We start from the raw sequence: 27,868 nt of genomic DNA on the forward strand, positions 1-27,868 counted from the left end.
GCCTTTCTCCTTAACACTTGCTAAGTATGTGCAGGCTTCTTCCTGATTGAAAGAAGCACCCACGGAGATGCTCCCGCCCTTGGTAAACAGGAATTGCACAGACAGTCCTGAGTTTGGCTCTCCAGTCTAACTGGCCAGTACCATAGGCTACCAGCCAGTTAGGAACTAATGAACTGTGGACCCAATTCCTACCTTTACATTGATGAATCTCAGTGCAGGAAAGACCCTGGACTGGAAGTGAAAGACTAGCATTTTGGTTTCCACCTCACAATATAATTCACATGTGTGTTCTGTCCCACTTCTTATTAGTTAAGCTTTCTGTCTGGTCTTCCTTTCATTCTTTCTAGTACCCTTCTTACTTGTTTCCACTATTTGATTTGACAAGGATAAATTTGTTTCCTCCTCTCTGAAACTCTCCTACCTAGTTGCTTCTACTATAGTTACAAGTGTTAGTAACATTCGTTCAGTCCCTTATCAATTTCATCATGGTTTTTTTTCCCACACCGCACACACATAATACTTCATAGAATAGTAACTTTTTTTTTCAGGAACTTAACTTAAAGGGGGTTTCCCTTTAAAGGTTATAAGATAGCTGAATCCCATCACCCACCCCAAATTAAGTGCAACCAGAAATGTTTTTAATATTTCTGATACCACATTTTAAAAATTAAAACCTACTGATCTTCCCCCCGACATAATTCATGCAAAGTTGTTATTTGTTTAAATAAGTTATAAAAATTGGTATTTCAGGCTAGAAGAAGCTGTAGTCTTGGTTATTCTTTTGTTGGCAGGCACTGTACATACATATTAGGTACAGACACATGCCGAATCTGCTTTGCATTGCTTTTTGCATTGTACAATTCACAAATCTGACATCATTAAAGCAGTTAGTTACCTTTTATGGAAGGCTGCAGTGAGGCCATCTATAATTATTAAACAGCAGCTGGTTAAGATAATATGTATGCTCCCCCCCCCCCCCCCGCACACTCCCAAAATGCAATTATCTGTCACACATTGCTTGTCTGAAGTGTTTAGATTTGGTGCTCACATTAATGTGCAAATGTGTTGCCATAGGAACTGCAGCCTCCATTATGCTTCAATGACACCATTCAGCAAAAGCCAAAACAAATATAAAATTTAAAAAAATTAAAAAAAACCCCCAAACAAACAAAAAAACAAACAAACCCAGAAGGCAGCAAAGAGAAACTCCAATGCACATGCAGAAGTCTGGCCCAGGACTGCAGGTTATGCATGGATATAGAACAGCGCAGGAGATATTTAAGTTTGATCTTACTTTACAATATGTTACAATGGGGCTCAGAGTTCAAATGGTTCAAGTCTGTTTGCTGGCTTAGGAAGGAAAATGAGAATGGAGAAAAAGTCATGGTTACTGGATGCACCAAGGTTCTTTCAGATATTTGGCAGAATGAGGCACATCCAAAAAAAGTGCAACACCAGTGCCTGGATGGCAGTGCTGTGTGTTTGAGTACGTGCACACACTTCCTCTTCATGCATTGTAGCAAGCGTTTTTTCACATTTTCTTTGAAAACTATTAACCAGTAATTTATAGTAAGATGAATGCATATTTTAGTTACTGGTGCATGAAATACTGAGAAATGCATTCAAGTAATATTTCTGCACTTACTGTATTATGAATGTCATCACTACATTATCTTACATTTGGAAAAAAAAATACTATGTACACCAGACCAGTGGTACTATTATGTTTGTAAGTTTCTGTGCTTTATGTAGGTACCTGGGTAAGATTGGAACAACAGGCTGTAGGTCCACTCTGACCTGCCAGGTCATTAACACTGTATGCATTAGGAGAGCAGTACTTCCAGCCTCAGCACCACCACCTACAGCATGCGAGGAAGGATCCTTATTTTGTACAATCAAGCTGTACAAAGCAAATTAAAAATGAAATGAGGGAACGAAACAAACAATTGAAAACAAAAACAATGAAAAACAAAACAAGGGCAATTTTGGGGGGATGGGAGAAAAAACTTTTTTTTTGCTTTTGTTTTTATTCTTCGCGCAGCTGCAGACGGTAGCGGTGGTAGCGAAGCTGGAAAAACATTCTCTCAAGTATGGAATGCGTCATCCCAGGGAGGGTGTAGTGTTCAGTGATGCCCACATGTTTAAACCCTAAGGATTCATACAGCTTGTGGGCTGCCATCTTGACAGCTGTGGTTCCCAGTACAATGGAAGAATAGTTGTTGAGCATGGCAAACTCCAGCACTTTGCGGCCCAGGGCCTTGGCAATCCCTTTACCCCGGAAGTTGGAATCTACGGACATGCGGCGCAGCTCCAGGGTGTTGTCTTCCTCGTTGCCTCTCGCAGCCACGATTCCCACCACATTTCCGTCCAACACAGCTACCCAGAAGCAGGAGCCTACAGAAGATAAAGCAGAATCTGAAGCTGAAGAATGCAACTGCCCTTCTGCATAAGCCTACCTGGGCTTAATACATCACCTTAGGCCGACACAGAGCCAGATTATAAAGGTACTGAAATCAATGGGAGTTGGGCACCCAACCTACTTAAGTGCTGTTGACAATCCTACTGGGCACCTATCTGCATATTTAGGTGCCTAAATACCTTTGTGCATCTGGCCCAAAATTGCTTTCTTAAGACTGATAAGAGATTGTTATTGCCCAAGAGGGAGACGGGTAAAAAAAATCTCCTCCAATTTGAAATATAAGACTTCCTATTTGAGACCAAAATTGTAAAGGACATTAGACAATACACCAGTGTAAGGTGACCAGGGGAATTTGTCCTCAACCTGCACCAAGATTTAATTCTCAGGTGAAAGCCTGAAAATGTGTCAAACTCAGGAGCTCACTTCTCCTAAATCATATGGGAAAGGTGAAGTGGAACCATCCCATACGCCACCCTGCCCTATTAGAAGGTTATCCATTATAAGGGTGTTTCACTTATCTCAATAAAGCACACAAAGGGAATTTATTAACTCTCCCTAACACAACAACATTACATATCTTTGGTTTCTTGGAACGGCCTTAGTTAGAGGGAGCTCTGTGTCAAAAGCAGCTGCAAAATGAGCTTCTTTATTGTAGGTTTTACTGCAAAATTCCTTCTTTGATATAGCCAGCATTGTCAAAGGACTCTATTTCCATGGGACATGTGAATAGCTTGTGTACAGTACAAGTCAGGATAAATCCAACATAACGAGAAACTTCAGCCTAATGCAGTAACTGAGTAGCCCTGCAGCCAACCGCCTTCAGCTGTGGTCTCAAAGCTAAGTAGGGCTAGGTGCACGGAGTACTTGGACAGGAGATCAACAAAAAAAACCCAGTAGCTGGAGGAAGTTATATTAGTGATTTAGTAGGCAGCATTCTTCCCCTCTGAATCAGTAATGAACCAGAGCCCGTCACAGTGTTAAGGAGTTACTGGGCATATTGTTGCCTTTTAGGTGAAATGTAAAACCAGTCATGTCATTTAGTGTCCTACAATGCTTTCCTCCCAGAGCATGCATGTTGATCCTAAATGGATGTCAGAATTCCCATTGAGTACTTGCAGTCTGTCTACTTAAAATTTCCATGGCATTGTCAACTGGAAAAAAAAAATTACCTACCTTTCTGTAACTGTTCTTCGAGATGTGTTGCTCATGTCCCTTCCATTCTAGGTGTGTGGGCGCCCATGTGTGCAGTTGTCTGAGATTTTTGCCTTAGCGGTATCCATAGGGTCGGCTGAGGCACCCCCTTGAGTACCGCGCTCATGTGCTGGTATATTAGGTGCCAACGACTATGTCCTCTCAGTTCCTTCTTGCCAGAAACTCTGACAGAGGGGTAGGAGGGTGGGTAATGGAATGGACATGAGCAACACATCTTGAAGGACAACAGCTACAAAAAGGTAGGTAACCGTTTTTTCTTCTTTGAGTGCTTGCTCATGTTGATTCCATTCTAGGTGACTCACAAGCAGTAAACCTGGAGGTGGGCTTGGAGTTCACAGTCTAGTGGCTTGCAGCATCCCTCTACTGAAGCCAGCATTGTCCCGGGCCTGCTGGGTACGTGCGTAATGGGATGTAAAGGTGTGGATGGATGACCAGGTGGCCGCCCTATAGATGTCCTGGATAGGCACCTGGGCTAGGAAAGCTGCTGTAGAGGCTTGCGCCTTGGTTGAGTGGGCGGTGACAATCGCTGGAGGGGACACCTTTGCCTGATCGTAGCAGTAGCAAATGCAGGCAGTGATCCAAGAAGAAATTCTCTGAGTGGACACCAGATGACCTTTCATCCTGTCGGCCACTGCAACGAACAATTGCATTGACTTGCGGAATGGCTTGGACCTTTCAATGCAGAAGGCTAGTGCCCTCCAGACATCTAGGGAATGCAATTTTTAATTTGCTTGGTACAGCTTTAACCATGTACAAAATAGCTGTCAGATGAAGCACCGCCAGGTTCGGATGCAGAAGACTGCGTGGTTTTGGGACAGCACTTCCGGCAGGAGCGGTAGCTGTAACAGAGCAGCAATTGAGAGGTCCAGCAATGTGCCGAACCAGTGCTGGTGCAGCCTAGCTGACACTATGAGGATTACCCCACCTTGTTTGATCTTCATGAGGACTCTGTGAATTAAACGGCATTGGGGGGAAGGCATATAACAGAGCCCATGATCATGGGAGCAGAAAAGCATCCGGCAGGGAGCCTCTGTCAATCTCCTGAAAGGAGCAGAAAACATGGCATTTCCTGTTCTGCTTGGACGCGAACAGGTCCACTTGGGGAGTCCCTCACCTCTGGAAGATGATGCTGATCACTTCTGGATGGAGGGACCACTCGTGTCGAGACGAGAAGATCATGCTGAGGCAATCTCCCAAAGCATTCCTGGCCCCAGGGAGGTGTGCGGCTACGAGAAGGATGTTGTGTTGTATACAAAAGTTCCAGAGCCTGAGGACTTCTTGGCAAAGGGCAGATGATTTGGCTTTGCCTTGCTCGTTGATATAGAACATAGCCGCTGTATTGTCTGTCAGCGCCTGGACCACCCTGCTTTTTATGTGAGGTAGGAAGGCTTGGCAGGCCAGGCAAGCCACTCTGAGCTCCCTGACGTTGATGTGTAAGGAGTGATTGTGACTCGACCAATGACCTTGCATGTTGAGATTGCCCAGGTGGGCTCCGCATCCCAGGTCTGAGCCATCGGAGACAAAGGTTACTGACGGGGAAGAAGCTGTGAGGGGAACTCCCTCCAACACCGAAGCAGGATTCTGTCATTATGTGAGTGATGACAGCACATGGTCTGGGACCCTGACCACACAGTCCACGCTGTCTTTCTTGGGGATGCAGACCAATGCCAGCCACGCCTGCATAGGCCTGAGACGGAGATGCGCGTCCCGGATCACAAGTGCAGGCCGCCGCATGGCCTAACAATTGCAGGCATGTGTGACCGGTGGTGGGAGGGTGGGCTTGCATACATGAGATCAGGTCTGCCATGGCTTGGAACCTAGCCTCAGGGAGCAAGGCTCTGGTCTCAGTAGAGTCGAGGACCCCTCCAATCAACTCTACACACTGCACTGGAATTAAAGTTGACTTTTTCTCATTTATTAACAGCCCCAGGTCGCAACAGATGGAGCAAACCAGGTTGAGATGATGCCGCACCTGATGGGAAAGGCCATTAATTAACCAGTCATCGAGGTACGAATAAATTTGCACCCCTTGGCACCTCAGCAGCCACTGATGATATGCACTTTGTAAACACTCTCAGGGCTGACAAGAGACTGAAGGGCAGCACCGTGAATTGAAAATGGCAGTGACCCAACGTAGAACGGAAAAAACGCCTGTGCCCCAGGAAAATGGAAATATGCATTCTTTAAGTCAAGGGTGGTGTACCAGTCTCCTGGATCCAGGGAGGGAATAATGGAGGCCAGAGAGACCATGCGAAACTTCAGCTTCTTGAGAGACTTGTTGAGGCAGCGCAGGTCCAGAATGGGTGTGAGGCCCCCTTTTGCGATTAGGAAACAGTGGGAGTAGAACCCTTTCCCCTTCATGTCTGGAGGGACCTCCTCTACCGCCCCCAGGCTTACAAGGTTCTCGATCACTTGAACGATTAGTTGCTCATGAGAAGGGTCCCTGAAGAGGGACCTGGAAGGGGGAGTAGGACAGAGGGCTGGCCATGAACTGCAGGGTATAGCTTGAAGATATTATGTCGAGCACCCAACCGTCTGAGGTCAGCTGCGACCAGGCCGATCGGAAGGGGCGCAGGCGGTTGAGGAAAGAACAGGGGGGTGGATCCTGGGAAGTGACTAGGTCACTATCCTCGGGCGCATCCTCAAAATGCCTGCTTCTGGCTTTCGGAAGAACCAGGCTGAGCAGAGGAACAGGTCCTTTGTCTCTGTCCTTCTTTCTGTAGGAGCTGGACCGAGGGATACCTCATGACCTGGACGGAGGTGGAGGGGGACAGAATGGCTTTCTAGCCTGCTGAGGGGTGTGTAGGCCTGAGGAATGGAGGGTGGCATGGGAGTATTTAAGGCCATGGAGCCATGCATCAGTCAGCTCTGAAAAGAACCCTGCTCCCTCTAACAGGAAACTGAAGGATAGTCTGCATCTCCTGGGACAACCCAGAGGACTGTAACTAGGAGCTGCACCTCATGACCACTGCAAAAGCGACTACCCTGGCTGCCGAGTCCGTAGCGTCCTAGGCCATCTGGAAGATGCCCCTCATCACCACTTTTCCCTCTTCCACCAATGTGGCGAACTCCTGGGTTCAGTCCTGTGGGAGGCCCTCCTTGAACTTGCTGATGGAGTCCCACAGGCTGAAGTTGTATGTGCCTAGTAGGGCCTGATGGTTAAACACCCAAAATTGCAGGATGGCTGTCAAATAAATTTTCCTGTCAAACAAGTCCAGCCTCTTGGCATCTTTATTTTTCGGTGTGCTGTTCACCTGGCCCTGTCTGGGCCTTTTGTTGACAGCAGACATGACCAGGGACCCCCGCTGGAGGGGGATGCACAGGTACTCAAATTCCTTTGCTGGGACATAGTACTTCTTTTCCTCCTTCTTGGAAGTAGGCGGAATGGAAGAGAGGGTTTAATCACACAGACTTAGCAAGTTTTAGGACCCCTGGGTGGACAGGTAATGTGACCTGGGCTGGGGTGGAGAAGGGCATGACATTAAAGAGGTTGGACTCCTCCAATAGCTCTTTGACCTCCAAGTTTAGGTTGGCAGCCACCCTTTTGAGCAGGGCTTGGTGCTCCTTGAAGTCATCAGGGGGCTGCTTGTTTGCGAGGGGCCTGCCAACGCTTCATCTGGAGACGATGAAGACAACTGTGCCGCAGTGGGAGGGGCAGCTTCCCTTGGGGATGGCTCTTTGGGCATCGGGCCCCACTGTCATCCCTGTGTAGGATTCTGCACCGTGCTCCGACTCTGGTGCTGGCTGTGCCAAGGGCAGCTTGTCCGATGCAACCCGGGAGGAATGGTGGGAGTATGGGACGGGCATAAAAGGTACATACCACGGGTTCCAGTACAGCCACTGGGCGGGCCACTGCCCCTGCCTCCACCGCAGGAGCCATGCCAGTCTCGCAGCCTGGTGGTGATTCACCTTTGTTGGTGAGGGGTTGAACTGTCCTTCAGACTTGGACCATTGCTCTTCCAGTGATCAGGGCGGAACTGTAGATGCCGCAGTCTGCCGACTTACTCTTGTCGGCGACTGGCAAGGAGAGGGTGAAGAACTGTCCCTGCCCAAAGAGCAGTGTCGGGGAGCTGAAGGTCGGTGCCGCCTCTGAGAACGATCCGGCACTGGGGGGGGTTGGAGAGGATTGACGCCTGGGAGACTGCTTAGGTGATGGTGATCTGCGCCGTGGCAATCTCTGGTGGGAGGCCCGATGGTACTGTGTGTACGAGGATCGGCGTTGTGACTCACGTATCCTGTGCCTCATAGGTGGACATCTTGGTGTCAGGGACCTGGGTCTTCTGAAAGGGGACCGAGGCTGCGGTGATGGGGATTGATGCCTGTGGTACGGGGACTGGGGATGCTCCGCTGCTTTAGGGGACAGTCCCATAACTGGCTTGCCCATAGATGCCATGGCCTTAGCCAGGTCCATCGCCTGGCTTGGAGTCTGCGGTGCCGGACGGCCTACTTGCTTTGGCAGCCAGGCCAGCTTCGGGCACAGATGGCCTTATGAGGGGCTGGGACCCCTTGCTACTCCCTGGAGTCGGAGGTGGGTCCCTGGCTGGGCTAGGGGGTCTGACCACACTGGTGCCCCCAAATAGCTCCGGGGCGGGCACGTGGCCTAACACAGGTCCTTTGCCCAAAGCCCCCTTTTTCTGCAGTGCCAGGGGGCCCGTTGACTTTGACCGCTTCTTAGGCACCAGTGAGAGGGAATGGTGCTGGGCGGATTCCGGTGTCGGTGGAATGCCAAAGTGCGCACAGATGCCAAAGTGCCGGGTATGGAGTCTGATCGAGAGGGCTCCGAGGCAGGACAAAGCACAGACTCCATGAGGAGGGCCCTTAAGCGAATATCCTGTTCCGTTTGAGTTTGAGGGCAAAAGTTTTTGCAGATCCTGCACTTGTCCTTTCTGTGGGATTCCCCAAACAGCTATCGTGAGGGTGACTAATGGGTATTGGCTGGCTGCACAATGAGCATGGCTTAAAGCCTGGGGGATGGGGCATGCCCTGTTCCGAGGCAGAGTCCCAGCTGGGACTAACTCTTAAACTACTACTCTTAACACTTGACGTAATGGTCTAACTAAGTACCTAAAAACCAAAAAACAAAGGAGACCGAACCATGGACTGTAAGAACCACTAACGCTCTTGTGATGCAAGACAAAGTGCTCAGACCAACTCTCAGGGGCATTAAGAAAGAACTGAGAGGGCGTAGGGTCGGCGGCGCCTAATATACCAGCGCGTGAGCGTGGCACTCAAGGGGGCACCACAACTGACCCTACAGATACCGCTAAGGCAAAAATCTCCAACTGTACACGTGGGTGCCCACACACCTAGAATGGAATAGACATGAGCAAGCACTGGAAGAAGAATATTATTTCTCACTCTTGTGCACTGCTGAGCTGTGTTTTACTCTACAGGTGACTTCACATGAATGGTGAGTGAAATAATCCCTAAGAACAGTAAACAGTAGCATCTATGTGGATGAAATATGCTGTGCAAGGGAAAATCATCATAAAAAGGAAGTGCTAACCTAATAAGCAAGCAGGGAATATCCTTCTTCACCTAGTAATTGCTTTCCTAGAAATAGCAAGCAAAGCATGTCTACAGCTATCGTCCTTGATAAGCTATCGTCCTGCTCTTATGATAAGAACACTACCTGTTGCCGTACATCAATACACTGCCAGAAATGCAGAGAAGCACGATTAACTTGACCATTGATGATAGTGGGCACTTGCTCTGAGCATGCCCACAGAAGACCCCTGGCAACAATGCAGCAAGGTCTAAGCCTTCCATAAGCATTGTCCCCCTAAGTAAATGTTTCCACCAATAACAACCCTACTTAAATAAAAGACAACACAAACAAGGACTCCAACTTAACTTTGACCTCTCCTCACACAGTTGTACTGGTTTAAATATAACTCCTCTTCTCTGACTGCAGGCTCACTACAGGGCTTACCTAAAAACACACTTTTTAATAAAGCCAAAAGATGGAGCACATACGTGAGCATGCTCAGTACCTAGATAGACAGGGACCCATACATCTTAAAAATGAAAAACACTTCCCAAGCCCAAAAAACATTAACCAACCCATCCCCTCAGTCACATCTTTTCCTTGGAAAGCAAGCAGGGCTTGTGGGGTGAGCCAAGCATCACCAAACCCTGGCACTGGAGGACCAAGGAGGGAAGCGTGTTTCAAAGCCAAGGACTCACCACTGACAATGCTCTAGCACTGTTCCTGACTATTATTATCAAGTTTCTTAGGATAGTGCCTAAGGACCAACTACGAACAGGGTCCCATTCTGACAGGCATTGCACAAAACACAGAGTAGAAGATAATCCCTGCCCTGAAGAGCTTGCCATGTGACTAGACCAGACAGACAGGATGGGAAAGGAGTAGAACAACACTGTCATGTTAGCGCTACAAAACAAATAAATAAATATAATTGGGGGTGGGCCACAGACAGAAAGAAAAGTGGAGAGGAAAGGAGGTAAGGGGGCTCAGGAAGGGAAGATTTGGAATGAAACTGAGGTGCAGAGACTGGTCCAACCCTGCCCCTCAAAGAGCCAATCAGTACAGGGCAGAGAAAGTTGAGTCAGAACTGTAGCAAGTTCTCTGAATGTCTGATGGTCCCTGCTTGGGTGGCACCTGCAGCTGCTCCTATTGGCCAGGGTCTTTGCCTGGTTCCACTCTGAAGTTTGTCCCTCCCCCCAGCCAATGCCACATGGCTGAGGGGAGGGGATCCTCCCCTGCACAGTTCTGGGTCCCAAAGGGTGCTCCCAGCTGGGCCCCATTTTACCCCTTCCTAGCCCAGTGCAGTGGTCCCTGCTTTGGCTGCTTCTGTTTCTCTCAAGTGCCTCATATGAAATCAGGGGTTGCAGTAACACACGACTGGAAGTGCATCTCTCAGGTAGCCTGGATCAAAAGTATTTAGGGCTTTAATAATCAAACTCACCACAAGCTTCACTCAGAAACTTGTCAGTAGCCAGTGCAGATCCCAGAGCAAAGACATAATGTGCTCTCAGGGAGGAACAGGGAAACTGAAAAGGATGCCCAAGCTGCAATTTCTGAATGGTTCAAAGGTGTTGCCCAATGGAGAAAACACTGCAACAATCTAAACTTGGAGTGGCAAGAGTATGGATTAGTCCGGGGAGGTCTGCATCCAAAAGGAAGAGGTGGAATCTGCTTGTTAGATGTTGATGATATGATGAAATGCACATGACCACTGCTGCAATCTGAGAACCCAGTAGCACCATGAGATCCACCAAGAATCCCAGGTTACAAAAAACTTAGAAACAAAGGATAGATGTGCCTTGCTAATCAGAGGTACTGAAATAATTTCCTCCAATGACCGGAATGCTTATTGGGTGGGAGAAGCCAATGGAGATACTCCAGATTTACACTGATTCACATTAAAGTAGTATTTGGCCCCAAGAGCAAAACATGTTAAATTTTGTATTAATAAGTTTGATCAAGGAATTAATTAGGCAAGGCTGAAGTGGATAAATTCTCCAAATGATGTTTCAGTGATGGCAAAAAATTCTCAAACCTAGCTGAAGAGCTCACTGTATTCTATATAAAGTAATTCCTACTTTAGCATTTAGGGCCTAATCCTGCAAAACATCCTTATCCGTATGAGCAACCCCACCCCCACTCCCCCATGGCTTGAATAAGGCTAATCAAGCAATAAGGACAATTCACAAGAAGGGGGGGAGGTGAGAGACTAGGTCCCAGGTTGACTTCCCTGAATCTTGGCAACACATCAGGTCAATTCTGGGAGTCGACACGAGAAATATGATTCACTGGGAAGTACTAAGATGTCCTCTGCTCCCCCAGCAATTCAGATTGCTGCCTTCCCAGCAAATTGACACTTGCCAGCCCTGGAACCAGAATGGCAGTAAATGATGGTGCCACTAAACCAGACTACAAGGCTAGTTCCAGATCAAATGTAGTTTGTTGTTCTATCAACACAACGCACCCCCTTTCCCTCCAGTCCACTAAACTCAGAATGGAAACTGGGCGGGAAATGGTTTTCCATCCTGCTAAAGTGTTCAGATATTTTTTTAAAGTTTCCTATTTCAGATCAAGAGATGGGCAGGGTGCAAAAAAAGTGTTCAGATTAGCCAATAATCCAGTGGTTAGGGCAGTCACCTGGGATGTAGGAGACCCAGGTTCAAGGCCCTACTCTGCCAAATTCAGCAATTCCATCCTAAACCTGAGAAGTTATTCTCCACTGAAACATGCACACATTCCCATTAAGTATCAATTTTGACAAATCAGCATTTTCCAACAAAAAAAATATTTGGTTGAAAAATTCCCGACCGGCTCTACTCTCAACACAATGACGTATGGCAGTTAGGTTTACAGAAAGACTAGGATGAGGGATGGCGCCTATGTCCACGACACAAATGCCCCTTTAAGATTTAGAGACACGTAAATCAAGTATCCTCTGAGATTCCTGCTTTGTTTTTAGCAAATTACTGTAACAATTTTAAACAGGAAAAGAAAATCTATTTTTAAACCTGGGTTATGAAATTGCTTCCCATTACTTTTTCCAATGCAGGTCTGTTGCTGAGCATAATCTGAAGGGGAGCAAACTGGTGGTAAACTGCTGACCTGAGATCCACCCCCCAAATAAGACACTGGCTCGGAGAGTGAACCATCACATTTCAGAACAACAGGAAAACTCTACCTTTTCAGCCTGTCTCTTAACGGTCAGTTTAGCCTGTGCTGATTCACAGGCCTATCACTAATTCTTCTTGGTGACTGGTCCTTCCGTCTTGCTGAATTAGTTCTAGAAGCACTGCCACTAAACAGAATCACTACCCTCAGAAGTTCAAATCTGAACATTCTTGAATGAGGACTGGCAAAGGCATTCAGGGGGAAAAGCCTCCTATTCCTTCCCTGGTGACATTTTTCGTGCATGGGGTGGAAAATGTGTATCTCCTTCCTCCGGTTATTCTGAAATTACAGGTATGAGTCATAGGCCTGCAGTCTTTCTGCTTTTCATACATTTTTGTCTGGACTGAAATAAAATAGCTAACAGATCTTGCTTGGCAGAAGTAGGCAACAGAATTAATAGGGTGCTATTAATACCAGGAGTTCACATTTTATTCTCGCATAAATTGGTTTTTGCTGTTTGAAAATAATCATGACTGGAGAGATGAATAAACACCTTGTCAGTGACAAGCCTCCATTGCGATACCTGTTCCTTTTTAATTTTCCTCAACTTCACCCTCATGTACCTTCATAGACTTAGAGAGACAAGGTGGGTGAGGTGACCTTTTATTGGATCCACTTCTGTTGGCGAAAGAGACAACAGAAGTTTGTCCAATAAAAGATACTAACTCACCCATCTTGTCTCTCTAATATGCCTGGACCAACAAAACTACAGAAACAAACATCCACAGGCTTAGCTCCTTTCCATCATCCACCACTTCCACCCAGCTTCAAGTACCCTCAAAATTCTTGATCTTGCCCACTTATTGCAAGAAAATCTCCTTAAACGAGCCCTTCTTTACAAACATCTCTAATTGTGTTCTTTAACCACCTTCCTCTACACATACCATTGCTTTCTTCTTCTCTTCACTGTTTCCCTGATATAATGGCCATTCTGGGGCGATCATATGGTCAGTGCCTTGAAAAACAGCAGGGATTCCCAGGTGTCCATTACACAACAAAGGGCATGTCTAGAGTGCAATCACAAGGTGTGATTCAAGCTAGTTCGGGTATGTCTTCTCAAGCTGCAATCTAGCTAGCTTGGGTCTTGGAGCAGTGAAGCCGTGGCAATGCATGCTTCAGCATGGGCAGTACAAGCCAGTCTGGGACCCAGAGTAATTACCTGAAGGACTAGCCCAGGCTGAAGCCCACAGTGCCCCAGGTTTGCTGCTCAGGGACCCAAGATAGCTAGATTAAAGCTATTTCCGGTATAGCTACGGGAACTGCAAACACATCCCATGATGGCAGTACAGACATAAGTAAAGGAGGAGGATGGATGGCCCAGGAGTTGAGGGCGCTCATGTAGGACTTGGGAGATCTGGGTTCAATTCCCTCTTCTGCCACAAGACTTCCAGTGTGACCCTGGGCAAGTCAGTTAGGATCTCCTCTGTAACATGGAGGTAATGACACTACCCTGTCTCACAGGGGTGTTGTGTGGTTCACTTCATTAAAGATGGTCAGGCACTCAGATACTGGGGGCCAGATAAGTTCCTAAGTTAGATAAAAAGCTCAGGTTTTAGATAAGACCCTTCTAGAGCAGGGGTTCTCAAACTTCATTGCACTGCAACCCCTCTGAGAACAAAAATTGCTACACAACCCCAGGAGGGGGAACTGAAGCCTGAGCCCACTCGAGCTCTGCTGCCTTGGGGGTGCCAAAGCTGAAGACCAAGGGCTTCAGCCCCAGGCAAGGGGCCTATAACCTGAGCCCTGTTGCCCATGGCTAAAGCCCTGAGGCTTGGGCTTTGGCCCTGGGCCCCAGAAAGTCTAAGCCAGCCCTGGCAACCTCATTAAAATGGAGTCGCGACCCACTTTGGGGTCCCAACCCACAATTTGAGAACTGCTGTTCTAGCAAATGCTATCATTGGCCAAATTTTTATTGGTGTAAGCTGGTCTAGTTCCCTTGACTTCACTGGAGCAGAGCCAATTTACACCAACAGAGTATTTGGCCTGACCATAATTCTGACCATAATTCCAGGGACTCCAAGAAATTTGCTACCTCTAACATAATAAGCTTTGTCCTCTACCCCTGTGATCAAAGAACTCAATGGACCAGAATCACTGATATGCTCCAGCTGCTTTGCGCCACTCTGGGTTTACTGCTGCTTCGCATCGCTAATTTAACTGGCCACTTAATCCATGTTTATGGCTCCTTTCAGCTGCCAGAGAAGCACAAAGCAGGCCCAGAGTGTACTGGTGAATCTAGAGCCTTATTTCTTCCATTAATGTCAGCTACATCACTTCAGGTAACTACTACCCACAATCTTTCTGTCCTTCCAATATCTCTGTGCCACGAGGCCCTGTCAGACAATAAAAGCACCTCATGCCTTCATCCTATTCTCCTTCAAACCTCACCTCCCGTATCCCAGGATAATTAACCACCTGCCCACTCATACATTCCCAAATACCTTCAGTGTGCCACAGCTCTCTCAAAAGTCCCTTCAGACTCCTTTGAGAGGTCTTCCCTTTCTGACTACAAGCCTGGTGCAAGTTCTCCCCACACAGCCTTCTTCAATATTCTCAGCATGGCTCACTCTCCTGTCACTACTGACTCATGATTATTTCTGCTCAAACATGGCTTTCCTGCCTTTACTTCCTTGTATCCAACGTGGAATTGAGATCAAAGGATCACCACCTCCAGCTCAGCACAATTCCCTGAAATTCTAACCTTCTTACCCTCCTGGTTTCAACTCCAGACACTACAACCACCTTTCTGTAGCCCACAATACAGCCTCCTCTATCACCCTGCCACTAAGCTATTTGAATATACCTGCTCCTGTTTATTCTAAAATGCAACACACTTTTAATTCTAATCTCTCCCCACCCCAAGAAAAAAAAAACTATTATACCCAACATATGAGTGAATTAACCATAACACAGCCCTTTTCAGCCCATCCCACCCTAAGAGTTATTTACTTTGTCATAATATCCTTCATTCAGTAGATCCAAGATAGGCAATTCCCTGATTGTTAAGGTGTGACGTTTTGGGGTCCACCCAGACCACTAAAAGATTCTGTCTCTGCCCACCCTTTAACTTCAGGGGTCTTTATGATGGGCAGCTTTGGTTCAATTCCCTGACATCAACAACCTGCCCACAAGCATAAGGTTTCACCCTGTCTCACCAGCCTAATTACATCTTAGGGTGACACCAAGAGCTCTTCCAGTCCTGGGTTTCCCCAAACACATCTCTCCTATGTTCTTAATTACCAGACACACAGAATGATCCTCTCTGGTTTGTCACCCCTGAAGGTGAAACCAGCCCCCCAGTTATCACATCATTTTGGCACACACACTCCACATGGTTTGCACATCAGAGATCTGCTTGGGATAAAAACAAAGTTTATTTAAAAGAAAAAAACACATATTCCAAGATGAAATAGTAACAGAAAGCAAACACAAGTTACACAGAAAACAAAACCAAGAGACAACTTCAGCCTTTACACTTTCATATTAGATAAAATCCCTTTTCTAATAAGTTACCTATTGTCTTAGAACAGTTTCCGAGGATACCCCCCAGCTATGGGAGGGATCCCGTGCTCACAGACATCATCCTACCTCGAGCTATCCCCCAAGTTCTGGATAAAAAAAACAACAAAAACCGCTCAGTTCCAAGCCAGTTTTTAAAAAGCTTTTTCCTCCCCTCACATTTGTCCCCGGTGACTCTTGGTTAGTCAGAGAGGGGAAACTGCTTCCTGACTTGATGTTGGACAGTCAGGACGTTCTTTTCCATTTTGAGTTGTCTCAGTGTCATTTCACCATCTCTAATGGTCCACCAATCTCTTCTCCTGGGCTGGGCAATGGATAGTTACTCAAAGTCAGTTTCATGTAGATAACTAGTTTAGGGGGTGCCCTTCCCTGTTTGACATGGAACTGAAGCTGCACCAGTTTTCTACACACAAATACATACACTCCACAGTCAAGCCTGTATACGTATCCACATAACAATTACTCCACTTAGAACATTACAAGCTTTCAAAAGACACCTTATTGTACTATAAAAACCTATCCAGTTACACAGTATGCAATCAGTTGGTTGTACTGGTTATTTGGGGGGGTTTGGCCTTCTGTTCGCCCCTTGGGGTGTCTGGACCCTAACTGTCACATAGGGGCATCACTGAGCTCAACTTCACTGTCCTCCCATAAGGAATACAGAGGTTAGTTTCTACTCTCATTTTCTGGACAGTCACATGTCTGTAAATCCTATTACAGTCACACCCAAAACATCCCCACATGTGAACTTTGCCAAAAAAAAAGGGGTTACTTAGATCTTCACCCTCTTTTGTCTTTACTGCAACTCCCAGGCTTCTCAAGAAAGAATTTTCTGTAGTATCTGGCTGATGAATCTTGCCCATATGCTCAGGGTTTAGCTGATCGCCATATTTGGGGTCGGGAAGGAATTTTCCTCCAGGGCAGATTGGAAGAGGCCCTGGAGGTTTTTCGCCTTCCTCTGTAGCATGGGGCACGGGTCACTTGCTGGAGGATTCTCTGCTCCTTGAAGTCTTTAAACTACGATTTGAGGACTTCAATAGCACAGATATTGATGTGAGGTTTTTTTTGTAGGAGTGGTGGGTGAAATTCTGTGGCCTGCGTCGTGCAGGAGGTCAGACTAGATGATCATAATGGTCCCTTCTGACCTAAATATCTATGAATCTATAAGTCCACATATTCAGCCTCTCTAAAAATGTACTAGCTCACCTTCTCATTCATACTCAAAAACACAAACACCCATCCAACCCCAACTCTTCATCGATCCCCAGCTTGGGTATTCTGTAGTGATTCTCCGGACTGCGAGAGGGTTCATGTTTCCTTTACTTAGGAGGGAAAAAATCAAATGCACAAATACAAAATGGGGAATAACTGGCTTGCAATATTGCAGAAAAAGAGCTGGTGTTATAGGGGATCAAAAATTGAACATAAATCAATAGTGTGATGCTGTGGCAAAAAAACAAATGCTATGTTTTAGGATTGTTTAGCCTGCAGAAGAGAAGAATGAGGGGGGATTTGATAGCTGCTTCAACTACCTGAAAGGGGGTTCCAAAGAGGATGGCTCTAGACTGTTCTCAATGGTAGCAGATGACAGAACGAGGAGTAATGGTCTCAAGTTGCAGTGGGGGAGGTTTAGATTGGATATTAGGAAAAACTTTTTCACTAAGAGGGTGGTGAAACACTGGAATGCGTTACCTAGGGAGGTGGTAGAATCTCCTTCCTTAGAGGTTTTTAAGGTCAGGCTTGACAAAGCCCTGGCTGGGATGATTTAACTGGGAATTGGTCCTGCTTTGAGCAGGGGGTTGGACTAGATGACCTTCTGGGGTCCCTTCCAACCCTGATATTCTATGATTCTATGATTCTATTCTGGGATGTATTAGCATGCGTGCCGTGCATAAAACATGGAAGGTAATTGTCCTGCTCTATTTGACACTGGTGTGATCTCAGCTGAAGTACCACACTTAAAACAGATGGGATCGAACTGGAGAGAGTCGAGAGGAGAGCAACAAGAGTGACACAAGGTTTAGAAAACCTGACCTACGAGGAAAGGTTAATAACCCATGTTCTGTCTTAAGAAAGGAAGACTGAGAGGTGACCTGATAACAGTCTTCAAATAAGTTAAGGCCTGTTATAAAGAGGACATGATCACGTGTTCTCCATGTCCACCCAGAGAAGAACAAGAAGTATTTGGCTTAGTTTGAGGCAAGAGAGATTTAGGTTAGATATTAAGAAACAAAAAAACTTTCTAAGAATAAGAATAGTTAAGCATGGGAATGGGTATTCCACAACCTCCCTTGGTGACTAGTCATTGGAGGTTTCTAAGAACAGGTTAGAAGCCAGGGATGGTCTAGGTATATTTGGTCCTGCCTCAGCATGGGTGGATGGATTAGACCACCCCTGGATAAAGCACCTCTATGATTATGATAAAGCAAATGAACATTCTCGAACAGTAGGTAGCATGCTGTACCGCCACTGAGGATGCACAAGTTACAGCAGTATAACAATGTGTCTCTACCTATTTTGTACTGCTATTCAGATGCCTCTCCATTCAAATCAAAGAGCTTTGAATTCAACAGAAACTAACAGCTAAAAGCTACGTTAAAAGCACATATGGATAGTGATTTATCTCGCAACTAAAAAAAAATCTGAGTTAAGGCTATGCAACATCCTTAAAAAGAAGATCGTGGACAGTCCTGTTTCAAATATTTATTGCTAACATGTTTATACATCTTCCTCCATTTGGACATCTTTTGAGGTTGATGGTCAGCCAGAGGTCACTGGAATTACAGTGCATACCAGTGGTAGGTAGAGAGGCAGGTTTAATCATGTACGGCTGGCAGTGTATTTAGCAGTCAAGACAACCTCCAAAAAGCAGCCACCCCCTCTCTTAAAAGGCCACATTAAGGTATCTCCAAGGTTCACCACAGTACAATTTTGCTTGAGCTGTATTTAAGTCCATGGGTCACAGGTCAATTTAGAGAGCATGTAAATATTAATATACGTTATGCATCAGGAAGTTGGTGTTGCTCAACAGGCCAAGACGGGGGTCATAACAGGATAAGGAAAGAAAGATAAAGCAGAGAGATGGCTCCTTTTATCTTATGCCTTCTTATAGTTATTTTCACTATCTTTGGTGTGCTAGAGACCACTTGTTTTATTTTAACTTTTTACACTCTCTTGTTGGTTGTTTTTCCTTTTTACAACCACACCTTACTGTATCCTTGGCAATAATTTACGCCACCCTACTAGCATGTAACAAACATCTACATCAACTGAATCAAGTCCCAGTTCTATTAAGCATCTGAACTTTTGCTGGTTCTCTGGGTGGTCACGAGACAGGCTGTATTGTAAGGAGTGGAACAAGGCAGTCATAAAACCAGAGCATGAACAAGGGCAATTTCAGCGGTGTAGAAACCACACCAACCAAATGACAGAAAGACTAATGTTCTAAACATTTTATATTTGGTTTCTTAGCTTTTGAAAGGCTAGTATTACACTAAGACATGACCAGCACATGCCATGGCAGTCTTTCTAGTCTACTACTTAGATTTAAGAGTGATTTTCTGCTTCTGGGAATTTTTTACTTTCCCAACAGATTGTGGTTCATCTAACCCTGCCTTGACCCCCATCCCTCATTGCTGATTCCCCTCTCAGATTACTCCAGTTCCCCCTTCCAGAACATAGTGTAATTTGTGAAACACCTTTCATTTCTACTCCTCTCCCTGGCTGCACAAATCCACCCATCGTGTGCTGCACAGCGACAGCTCTCTCCCACAAGCCACCAGGGGCGGTGGATGAAACCAAAATTATTTATTTTTATTGCAATTTCTTCTGCCTCTTTAGATGAATGAAAGAGCACTGGACGGATGGGTGGGAAGATTGGAACCAGTAGTGGAAGCAAAGAGGAGAAGTAAGAGGGAGAAGTGTAAGAGGAGAGAAAAGTGAGACACCACACAGGAAAAGTACTACAGAATGTAATAAACTTAAAATCAATTTCTTAAGGTTTCTTGGGACATTTAATAGGAGTCTACAGAAACTACCCTAAAAACTAGTAAAATTTAATAACAAATTATGTCTTTCCTATATAGGATGATTGGGAAAAAAAACTATAGGAAAGTTATTTTCTTTTACATTTTCCCTGAGGGTGTGTATATATGTGTTTTAGATAAGGGCAGGGAGAACCTTCTGTAGTATTTTTGGTGGGACATGGTCCAGTGGAAACATGAGAAATTCCCAAGGGTTGGAAATCCTTCATTTCCAGAAATGGACAAATTAAGCTCTGAAAGTCAGGGGTAATGTTAGTATTTCACATTCCCATTTTATTTAAAGGAATCAAGTTAATATTTTACAAAAATTTCTCCTTTGTATTTCACTTATTCTCTTTCTGGAAACCCCATTGATTCCTACAGAAGTAGCTGCTGAGACACTGGAATAATCTAACCTGTGAGGAAACCTTATTAATTTTAAGCAGGGGAACCAACAGCAGCTCCCTGTGAAATATTGTTAGCTTGGAAGTCAAGTCATGTCCAAAAAGAAAAAAAAAAGGAAAAAAAGAGACAGACTGACAAATACTTTCAGATGCTGTACCTGAGCCTGACAGCTGCTGCCAAGTTTTGCCCATTCAAGAATGGAATTTTCAAAAATACTCACTACTGGACTAACCTTTCTCTTACAGGTAAAGCTGCCATCAACATCAATGGGAACAGATTTAGACCAAAACGGAGCACTTCTGAAAATCCCACCCGAAAACCAGATTTTTCTTAAGGGCCAGATTGGCAGCCCCTGACTGACACTGCTGATCAGTTACTCACACAATCAGACCTGAAGACTGCAGTATCGCGACTTGCGTAAGTAAACTGCTTGCCAATGCAAGTAAGATGTTCACAACCTGACCCCAAATGCTTTTCTCTTCCCTGCTGTTGTGTGAAAGCTCCACATGGACAGGAGAAACTGATTATACAGGGAACAAATGCTGCCAAACGTACAGAGTATTCAAACAGAAAAGAGAAATCAAGTCTCTTTCAATTTGGTAACCTTAGCTACTACTTGTAGTACATAAAAAGAACAGGAGGACTGGTGGCACCTTAGAAACTAACCAATTTATTTGAGCATGAGCTTTCGTGGGCTACAGCTCACTTCATCGGATGCATACCGTGGAACATATAGTAAGAAGATTACACACACACACACACACACACACACACACACACACACACACAGAGATAAGTTGAAAGTTGCCATACAAACTGCGAGAGGCTAATTAGTTAAGATGAAATATTAAAAAAAAAATTTAAAAAAAAATATTAAAAAATATTTTAAAAAAATATTTAAAAAAACAACTTTCTCCTGCTGATAATAGGTCATCTTAACTAATTATATATCTTCTTACCATATGTTCCATGCTCTGCATCCGATGAAGTGGGCTGTGGCCCACGAAAGCTCATGCTCAAATCAATTGGTTAGTCTCTCAGGTGCCACCAGTCGTCCTGTTCTTTTTGCGGACACAGACTAACACGGCTGCTCCTCTGAAACCTGTAGTACATGAAGTATTTTCAGACAGAAATATGACTTAAGTGGACAATGTCCCTTTAATGGTGTCTGTAAATTAACAATTATGTTCCATTCTGTTTTAGCAGGTCTCAGTAGCATAAACAATCAGCAGATGTCCACCTACAACTCAAAACCAGTTGGCCAAGCTACTGCAGCACACTGTACAATATGATATACTACAAATATAATTTACCTGAGACAGCCAACGGGGAGGGCTGCAAGGGAATTACCATGAGGGAAACATGGAAAGCAAAGTGAACACTGTGTGTTCATTGGAACCAGGGAGAGCACACCATGACTGGGAAATAGCATCTGTTGGAGTTCGAGACGGAAGTTAACGCCAGCCTATAAAGTCCCCTGCCTCCCTCTGCTGCCACGTTCCACTCAGGGAAGGTCCCATCCAGGCACAGAATTTCATGCAGAAAGGAAGGTCTCAAGCTCCTGTATGGCACTATCCCCCTTCCTGTCTTCTGTCAAAGGTGACCTCTGGGTTTGAACAAAGGGAAGGGGTGGGGGAGTGGCTAGGGCCTAGGGAAATGCATGCCATTCCTGCCCTCTAGCTCTGCAGATTCACTGCAAGAGATAACACAGCCAAGGAGTTCTATAACAATCTTTTCCATAGAGCAATCTCCACCCAGTAATCTTCCTCCTACACTCTATAGGGAGAAAATATCACCCTCTGGGCTCCCCAAAGGACAGGGCCTGTAATGTTGACAAGCCCTTGTGCAGTGTGTGTCGGGAGGGTGGGGAGGGTCTCTCTCTGCACCCCAAGTCTCCTGCATGTCCACCCATAGACCTGTCACAATCTAGTCCCTAGTTAGCAAGATGAATTAGCATGTCTCAAAATCCCTTCTCCAAAGGCCCACATGCTGATCCAATACAATGATATTGCATTGCTAGGTCGTGACATTTCAGTGCAACAAGTTGCAACATGATGGAGCCTTAATTATATCCCCTTGGGCAAATACTAACTTAGAATTTTTGAATTCCAATTCCATCTCTGCATGAGATTCTGGGCAAGTCACCTGGCCTCTCAGCTGCCCTATCTGCAAAGCAGATGTAGGAACAATCACCTACCACACAGTGGTATATGAGGATTAGATATATAAAGTTTGTAAGGCACTATATAAAAGTGCTGTGGTGAGTATAATTGTCTTGTTTCTCAAGTATCTGTTATTGACAATCACAAATTGTCCTTCACAGCCTGGGAGTTTGTCAATATTTAGAAATGACCTGGTGGCAAAGGAGGTGTATCTCATCTTTCCACCAGATCCTTTATAGATAGCTTTAAGGTGAGACAGAGACAGATACCATGGCAGGAAGTGAGCACAGAGGAGATCCCTAGGCCAAAGCGTTCTGTGCAGAGCCATGGACGTTTGTGGTGCTATTTAAATCATTTTGACCTTTTATCTTGCAGATACGCTTAAAAAAGAATAGAGCAACTTACCAGTCCAGGCAAATTTCTCCATTTCTCTATGATTAAAGGGACATGCCAGGCAGATTAAACATATGCCAACCAAGAAAGCAGAGACTTCTGGGGAAAGCATTGTCTGTTGCAAAATAAATGAATGCTGCTGATTTTACAAGTTTCAGGCATATATACAGGACATCTACCTTCTGTCTGGTCACGAAATCTAGATGCTCTTGTATGAAGAGAGCCACCAAGGCTAGATGGCATTTGTACCAGTTGTAGATGATTGCAATTGTGTAACTAATCAGCATGAAGGCTGACATACATTTTTACAGGGCATCTCTTTCTTTCTCTCTTTCTGATATTCAAGTTTCTCCATTCTCTGGGCCTGCCCTTGTATTTTTCCTCTCGATTTCAGTAGGGCCAGCATTTCTTTCACTCTTAGTCACAAGTCTATACTGGACCTAGGCTGAAAGACATTATTGTGGAACTTTTTGTCAACTAAAGAACTTTACAATAGTTTGTAGCTGCCTAGCATTGTTGCTCAAAACGTGCTACATTTCAGAGATCCTGGATACCCAATAGGACTTGCTAGTTCTAACACCTGTTAGCATCCCTCTCAATCTGACCAGGCCTAAATGGGGAAACACAAATACCTAAACTGAAGGGGACACAAAAATTATTCAACATGAAATTAAGAATGTCGTGGGATCCCTTCCTTTATGTAAATAACTCCGTATAACCTCACTTTCATGATTCCTTATTTCTGATATAAATAACTCTCAGCAGTAAGAATGAAGGGCACTAAATCGGTCACATCCCTTGAATCAGGCAACATTTGAAAGACATGCTTTGGAGAGCTGCTGTTTAGATGAAGGAGATAGATGTAGAACAGAAGGATCAGCCTCCAGCCAGAAATGGAGCTCAGCTAGCTATCCTTGTTCCTTCTTTCTTTTTCCTTTCCCTTTCTCTTTGTCTGTCTTCATCTCAGGATCAACTGTCTGGTGGTAAACAGTTTTTACTAATTTAATTAAACTGTAAAAAGATCACATGCTCATTTGTCTCCCCCCTACCAGGCAAAACATCTGAAATTTTACCATCAAAATGGGCAGTGCTCAGAGCACACAGAACTCCTGTAAGAACTCCCTTCTCATCTAGAAAAAGACAGGCATTTAACACCTCATCCCCCAATGATCTTCCCCCATAATCTCTGCTCCTATGCATTCCACTTCCAATCAGTCCTGGACAGGTCACTTCATGTGCATTTTTAAAACAGAGATCAGAATTTTAATGCAATCAGAGTGAGATTTCATAAAAACCTCATACACTGAAAACAGATTTACTATACATCACACGTACCCAGGGAGTTGGGACTTGAACTCTTGTCCTTGCTCCTCAAACACAGGCCTCTGTCACTTGAGCAAAAGGAAAACTGTTAACATGCTCTGGGCCGATATCCTCTATGGGACAGTTGCCAGTGTTCACCATCACTCACCTCAGTCATACACAACATCCCTTATATTACAAGTATTACAGCCAGTGCATTGCAAGATTCAAGCATCTCCCTGCATATCAGAAAACTGCCCCAAGAGAGTCCAATCCAGAGGCAGAACACTAGTGCTGCTCTCATGATTATATTTTGTCTGAACCTTTCTTTTCCATGTCAGCATCTGAGCCCAGGCCTCCTGTGAAAACTCACCACATAGTGTCAGAGTTTGTTGCAGATCCAACTCAGGTGTGAGTAGCTTGCACAATACCTGGCTGTGCTATTTATGGCTTCAGCCAGTCACGCTAAATCAATCACTTTCTTCACCTAGAAGTTCATTCACAAGCACTTTAAATATGAGAAAGGAGATTAACAGCAGAGGTTCCCAGGCATTGCAAGACAACCACTCTAACCTAAGTCTTTAAGAAATGGAATAAAAATTAGCCAGAAATATGTATCTATCATTCATATTTAATCTTCAACTAAGCATTGAGAAAATATTAAGTGAATGACTCTTTAAAAGAAAAAAAAAACAGAGAGAGGGGGTGGGGAATGTTATCCTTCAGGGACCCCTACAAAACTTGGAACTGTTGCACTTGGGTCATGCTTATGAATTCTACATATTTTTTCATACTGTGATGATGCATTTATTTAACCTGGCTTTTCCTTTGGCTTGCTATTTGGGAGAGGATTTATTATCAGTGCGGTTGAGCAGAAAGTGAGGGTGGGTTGGATTTATTGCAGTTGTCAGAGAATCAACCGAACAATACTCGCTCCTCTTCTCAAACTGCCCCCGAAGTAATTAGCATACTTCAAGAACATCTTGCCATTTTATCTAATTTGTTTTTGTCCCAGGAGTCAGTCTCACTCTCACACACAGACAGAGAGCTAATTTCTCAAGATTTCAGATTGTGTGTTAATCTGTAAATTATAGTTATTAAATACTTATTTGCCCAGAAAAAACAGCTGAAGCTACATGTGTCAAGGCTCATTCTGTAACTCTGAAGCGGCAAAGGCCAAATCCTACCCACAAACATCTTCCAGCTGAAGACAATGGGAAGAAGGCAGAATTGGGAGATTTATAGCAGAAGACACTAACCACTAGGTTAAGTAGCCCTAAAATAATGGAAATGCTGGACACAATTCTCCTCTAAGCTTCACACTCTTATATGTCCACTGACTACAGCTGAGTTACTGTAGTAAGTGAAAGGAAAAGTGGGCCCAAAGACATTACTTAGACTAGACCCTTGAATCATAGAATCATAGAATATCAGAGTTGGAAGGGACCTCTGGAGGTCATCTAGTCCAACCCCCACCCAGAGCAGGACCAATCCCCAACTAAATCCTCCTAGCCAGCCAGCAATCAATGCAATCAGCCCAGTGCCAGCATATCATTTCTGCATCTTACTGTTTAGTTGTTTGATGAGGGCCCAGCCCTGCATGATGCTGAGTGTCCTCATCTCACACTGATAACAATGGGAGGGAATGGTGCTTAGCAACTTTCAGGAACGCTCAGCACATACCAGAATCAGGCCCCTAACAAGACAGCTGGAAACATTTTTCAATTGAAAAGATGTAAGCAGCAGAGTGGAGATAAGGCTCTGATGAAGCACTGATTATGTGAAATCTAGAATTGCAAATAGTAGGAATTTTAAAACGTGCATTTTGGCCTTTTTGTTGGTCATGGTATGTCAGATTATGCCTTTAAAGGCCTGGGCTGTAGGAAAGGGAGTGCAAAGCCACACCATCTCAAGGGAAGCACCAAGAGGCAGCCAAATGGCCCAGGTACCTTTCTGTAGAGGACAGCGTATTCTGCAACACCCCGTTAAAAGGTACAGCATACTCTCCACACCATAGCGGACCAGCTGCGCTGGCCAGAACATAAGGGAATGCACATAAGTTACTCCTGGAGAAATTCTGCGAACAATATGTTAAAATTCAGCAAAATTCTACATATTTTATTTGTCAAAATAACATTATATAATCATGCGAGTTTCATTTTGGTAATTTATTTCAGTATACCTGTAAGCAACTGTGACTGTAACAATATAGACAACAAAAAAGATTCCTCCAAGAGTAGAAAGTTAAAAAAAAATACTCTACCTAGTTCCTGTTTTACTGCCCCCTCCAGAGCCTAGCTATGCGGCCCCTTGCAGTCCACACACCCGTACCCCCTCCCACCCAGAGTTCAGCCACAGGGCCAGACACCCACACAGAGTCCAGTGATGGGGCACCGCCCAGCCCAGACACCACACCCTTCCCACAGAGCCTAGCTGTGGGACCTCTTCCAGCCCACACACCCATACTCCCTCCCCCCCAGACCCCAGCCATGCGGCACCCCCAGCTCAGACACCCTCATCCCCTCCTCTCCAGAGCCCAGGCGCGGGGCGCCTCCGAGTCCAGACACCTGCATCCCCTCCCTTCCAGAGCCTAGCCACGGGGCGCCCCCCAACCCAGACACCCACATTCACTACCCCCAGAGCCCAGCCACGGTATGCCCCCGAACCCAGACACCCACACCTCCCACCCCCCAGAGTCCAGGGATGCTGGGTCCTGGGCTTATATGTACTTTCCTGCACATCACCTCTTCCTTCAGGACGACCCGGAAACTGCAGCTGTCTGGAGCCCTCCAACTCCCTCTCTCCTTCCTCCCCCATACAGTGTCCTGTATTTTTTGTAAGCTGGGCTCTGCCGGGTCCAGCAGCCCCTAGTGGCAGCCAGCAGCTCTTCAGCACCAATTCTGCAGAGGAAAAGGAAATTCTGTGCGGAACATTAATTCTGTGCAAATTCTGCACTGTGCAGTGGTGCTGAAAGAATTTAATGGAAAACCAGAAGAAATCAGCAATGTAGTCCACCAAAAAAAGGTACCACCTATCAGCCAGCCAGAAATAAATAACTGCAGCCTGTCTGCTGAGAAATGATTAGAAAACCCTCAGGGACTGGTTCACACTACAGACCTATGTCGGTGTAACTGTGTCACTCAGGGGTGTGAAAAATCCACCCCCTATCGTGCCCTTGTCCCATGTAGACAGCACCATGTGAACGGGAAGACTTCTCCCATTGACATAGCTACTGCCTCTCAGGGAAGTGGATTAACTACGCCGACAGGAGAAGCTCTCCCGTTGGCGTAGTAGTGTCTTCACTAAAGCCCTGCAGCATTGCAGCTGCCCTGATGAAGCTGTGTCGCTTTAGCGTTGTGTGTAAAGACAATCCCTCATTCTAACAGTTACAGGAGGGAAAGCAGGGCTCCCCAAGCTGTGGCAGAGAGTGGAGCTTGATGTTCCACCCATTCACAATTTAAGACGATGGCACATGAACCATAACGTTTGGGAGCCGTGGATTGGCAGAACATGCTTCCCCCCACCCCTTCAGTGAGCAATTGAAGTTAACCAGTAAACTGAAGATGCTTTAAATGTAGGCATAAAAGCCTGCTGAAGCATTTGATCAAGCATGGAATTCCAAAATGTACAATATTGGCCAAATGCTGTCATCAGTACCAACTATATAACCCCAGTGAAATCAACGGGTCTGCATCAGCAGGAGGGAAGGCAGGCTTCGTCTCCAAAAGTCTACCAAAAGGGGGTGGGGGGAATTCAAGATTTTAATCATGAAAGG

At 45.3% G+C, this 27,868-nt stretch overlaps 1 protein-coding gene across 3 annotated transcripts in view; it reads right to left on the reverse strand.

The window, feature by feature from the left end:
* Positions 1 to 1,721: 1,721 nt before the first annotated feature.
* Positions 1,722 to 27,868, reverse strand: part of NAT8L (N-acetyltransferase 8 like) — a 52,507-nt gene continuing 26,360 nt past the window's right edge. For all 3 annotated transcript variants that reach the window (XM_073342731.1, XM_073342732.1, XM_073342734.1), the window contains exon 3: positions 1,722 to 2,394. In XM_073342731.1, the coding sequence (XP_073198832.1) occupies positions 2,027 to 2,394 (368 nt within the window). In that variant the 3' untranslated portion in view covers positions 1,722 to 2,026. The remainder of the gene's footprint in view (positions 2,395 to 27,868) is intronic.

Source organism: Lepidochelys kempii, chromosome 4 (assembly GCF_965140265.1).
Source record: "Lepidochelys kempii isolate rLepKem1 chromosome 4, rLepKem1.hap2, whole genome shotgun sequence".
In the NCBI taxonomy this organism is placed as follows: Eukaryota; Metazoa; Chordata; order Testudines; family Cheloniidae; genus Lepidochelys; species Lepidochelys kempii.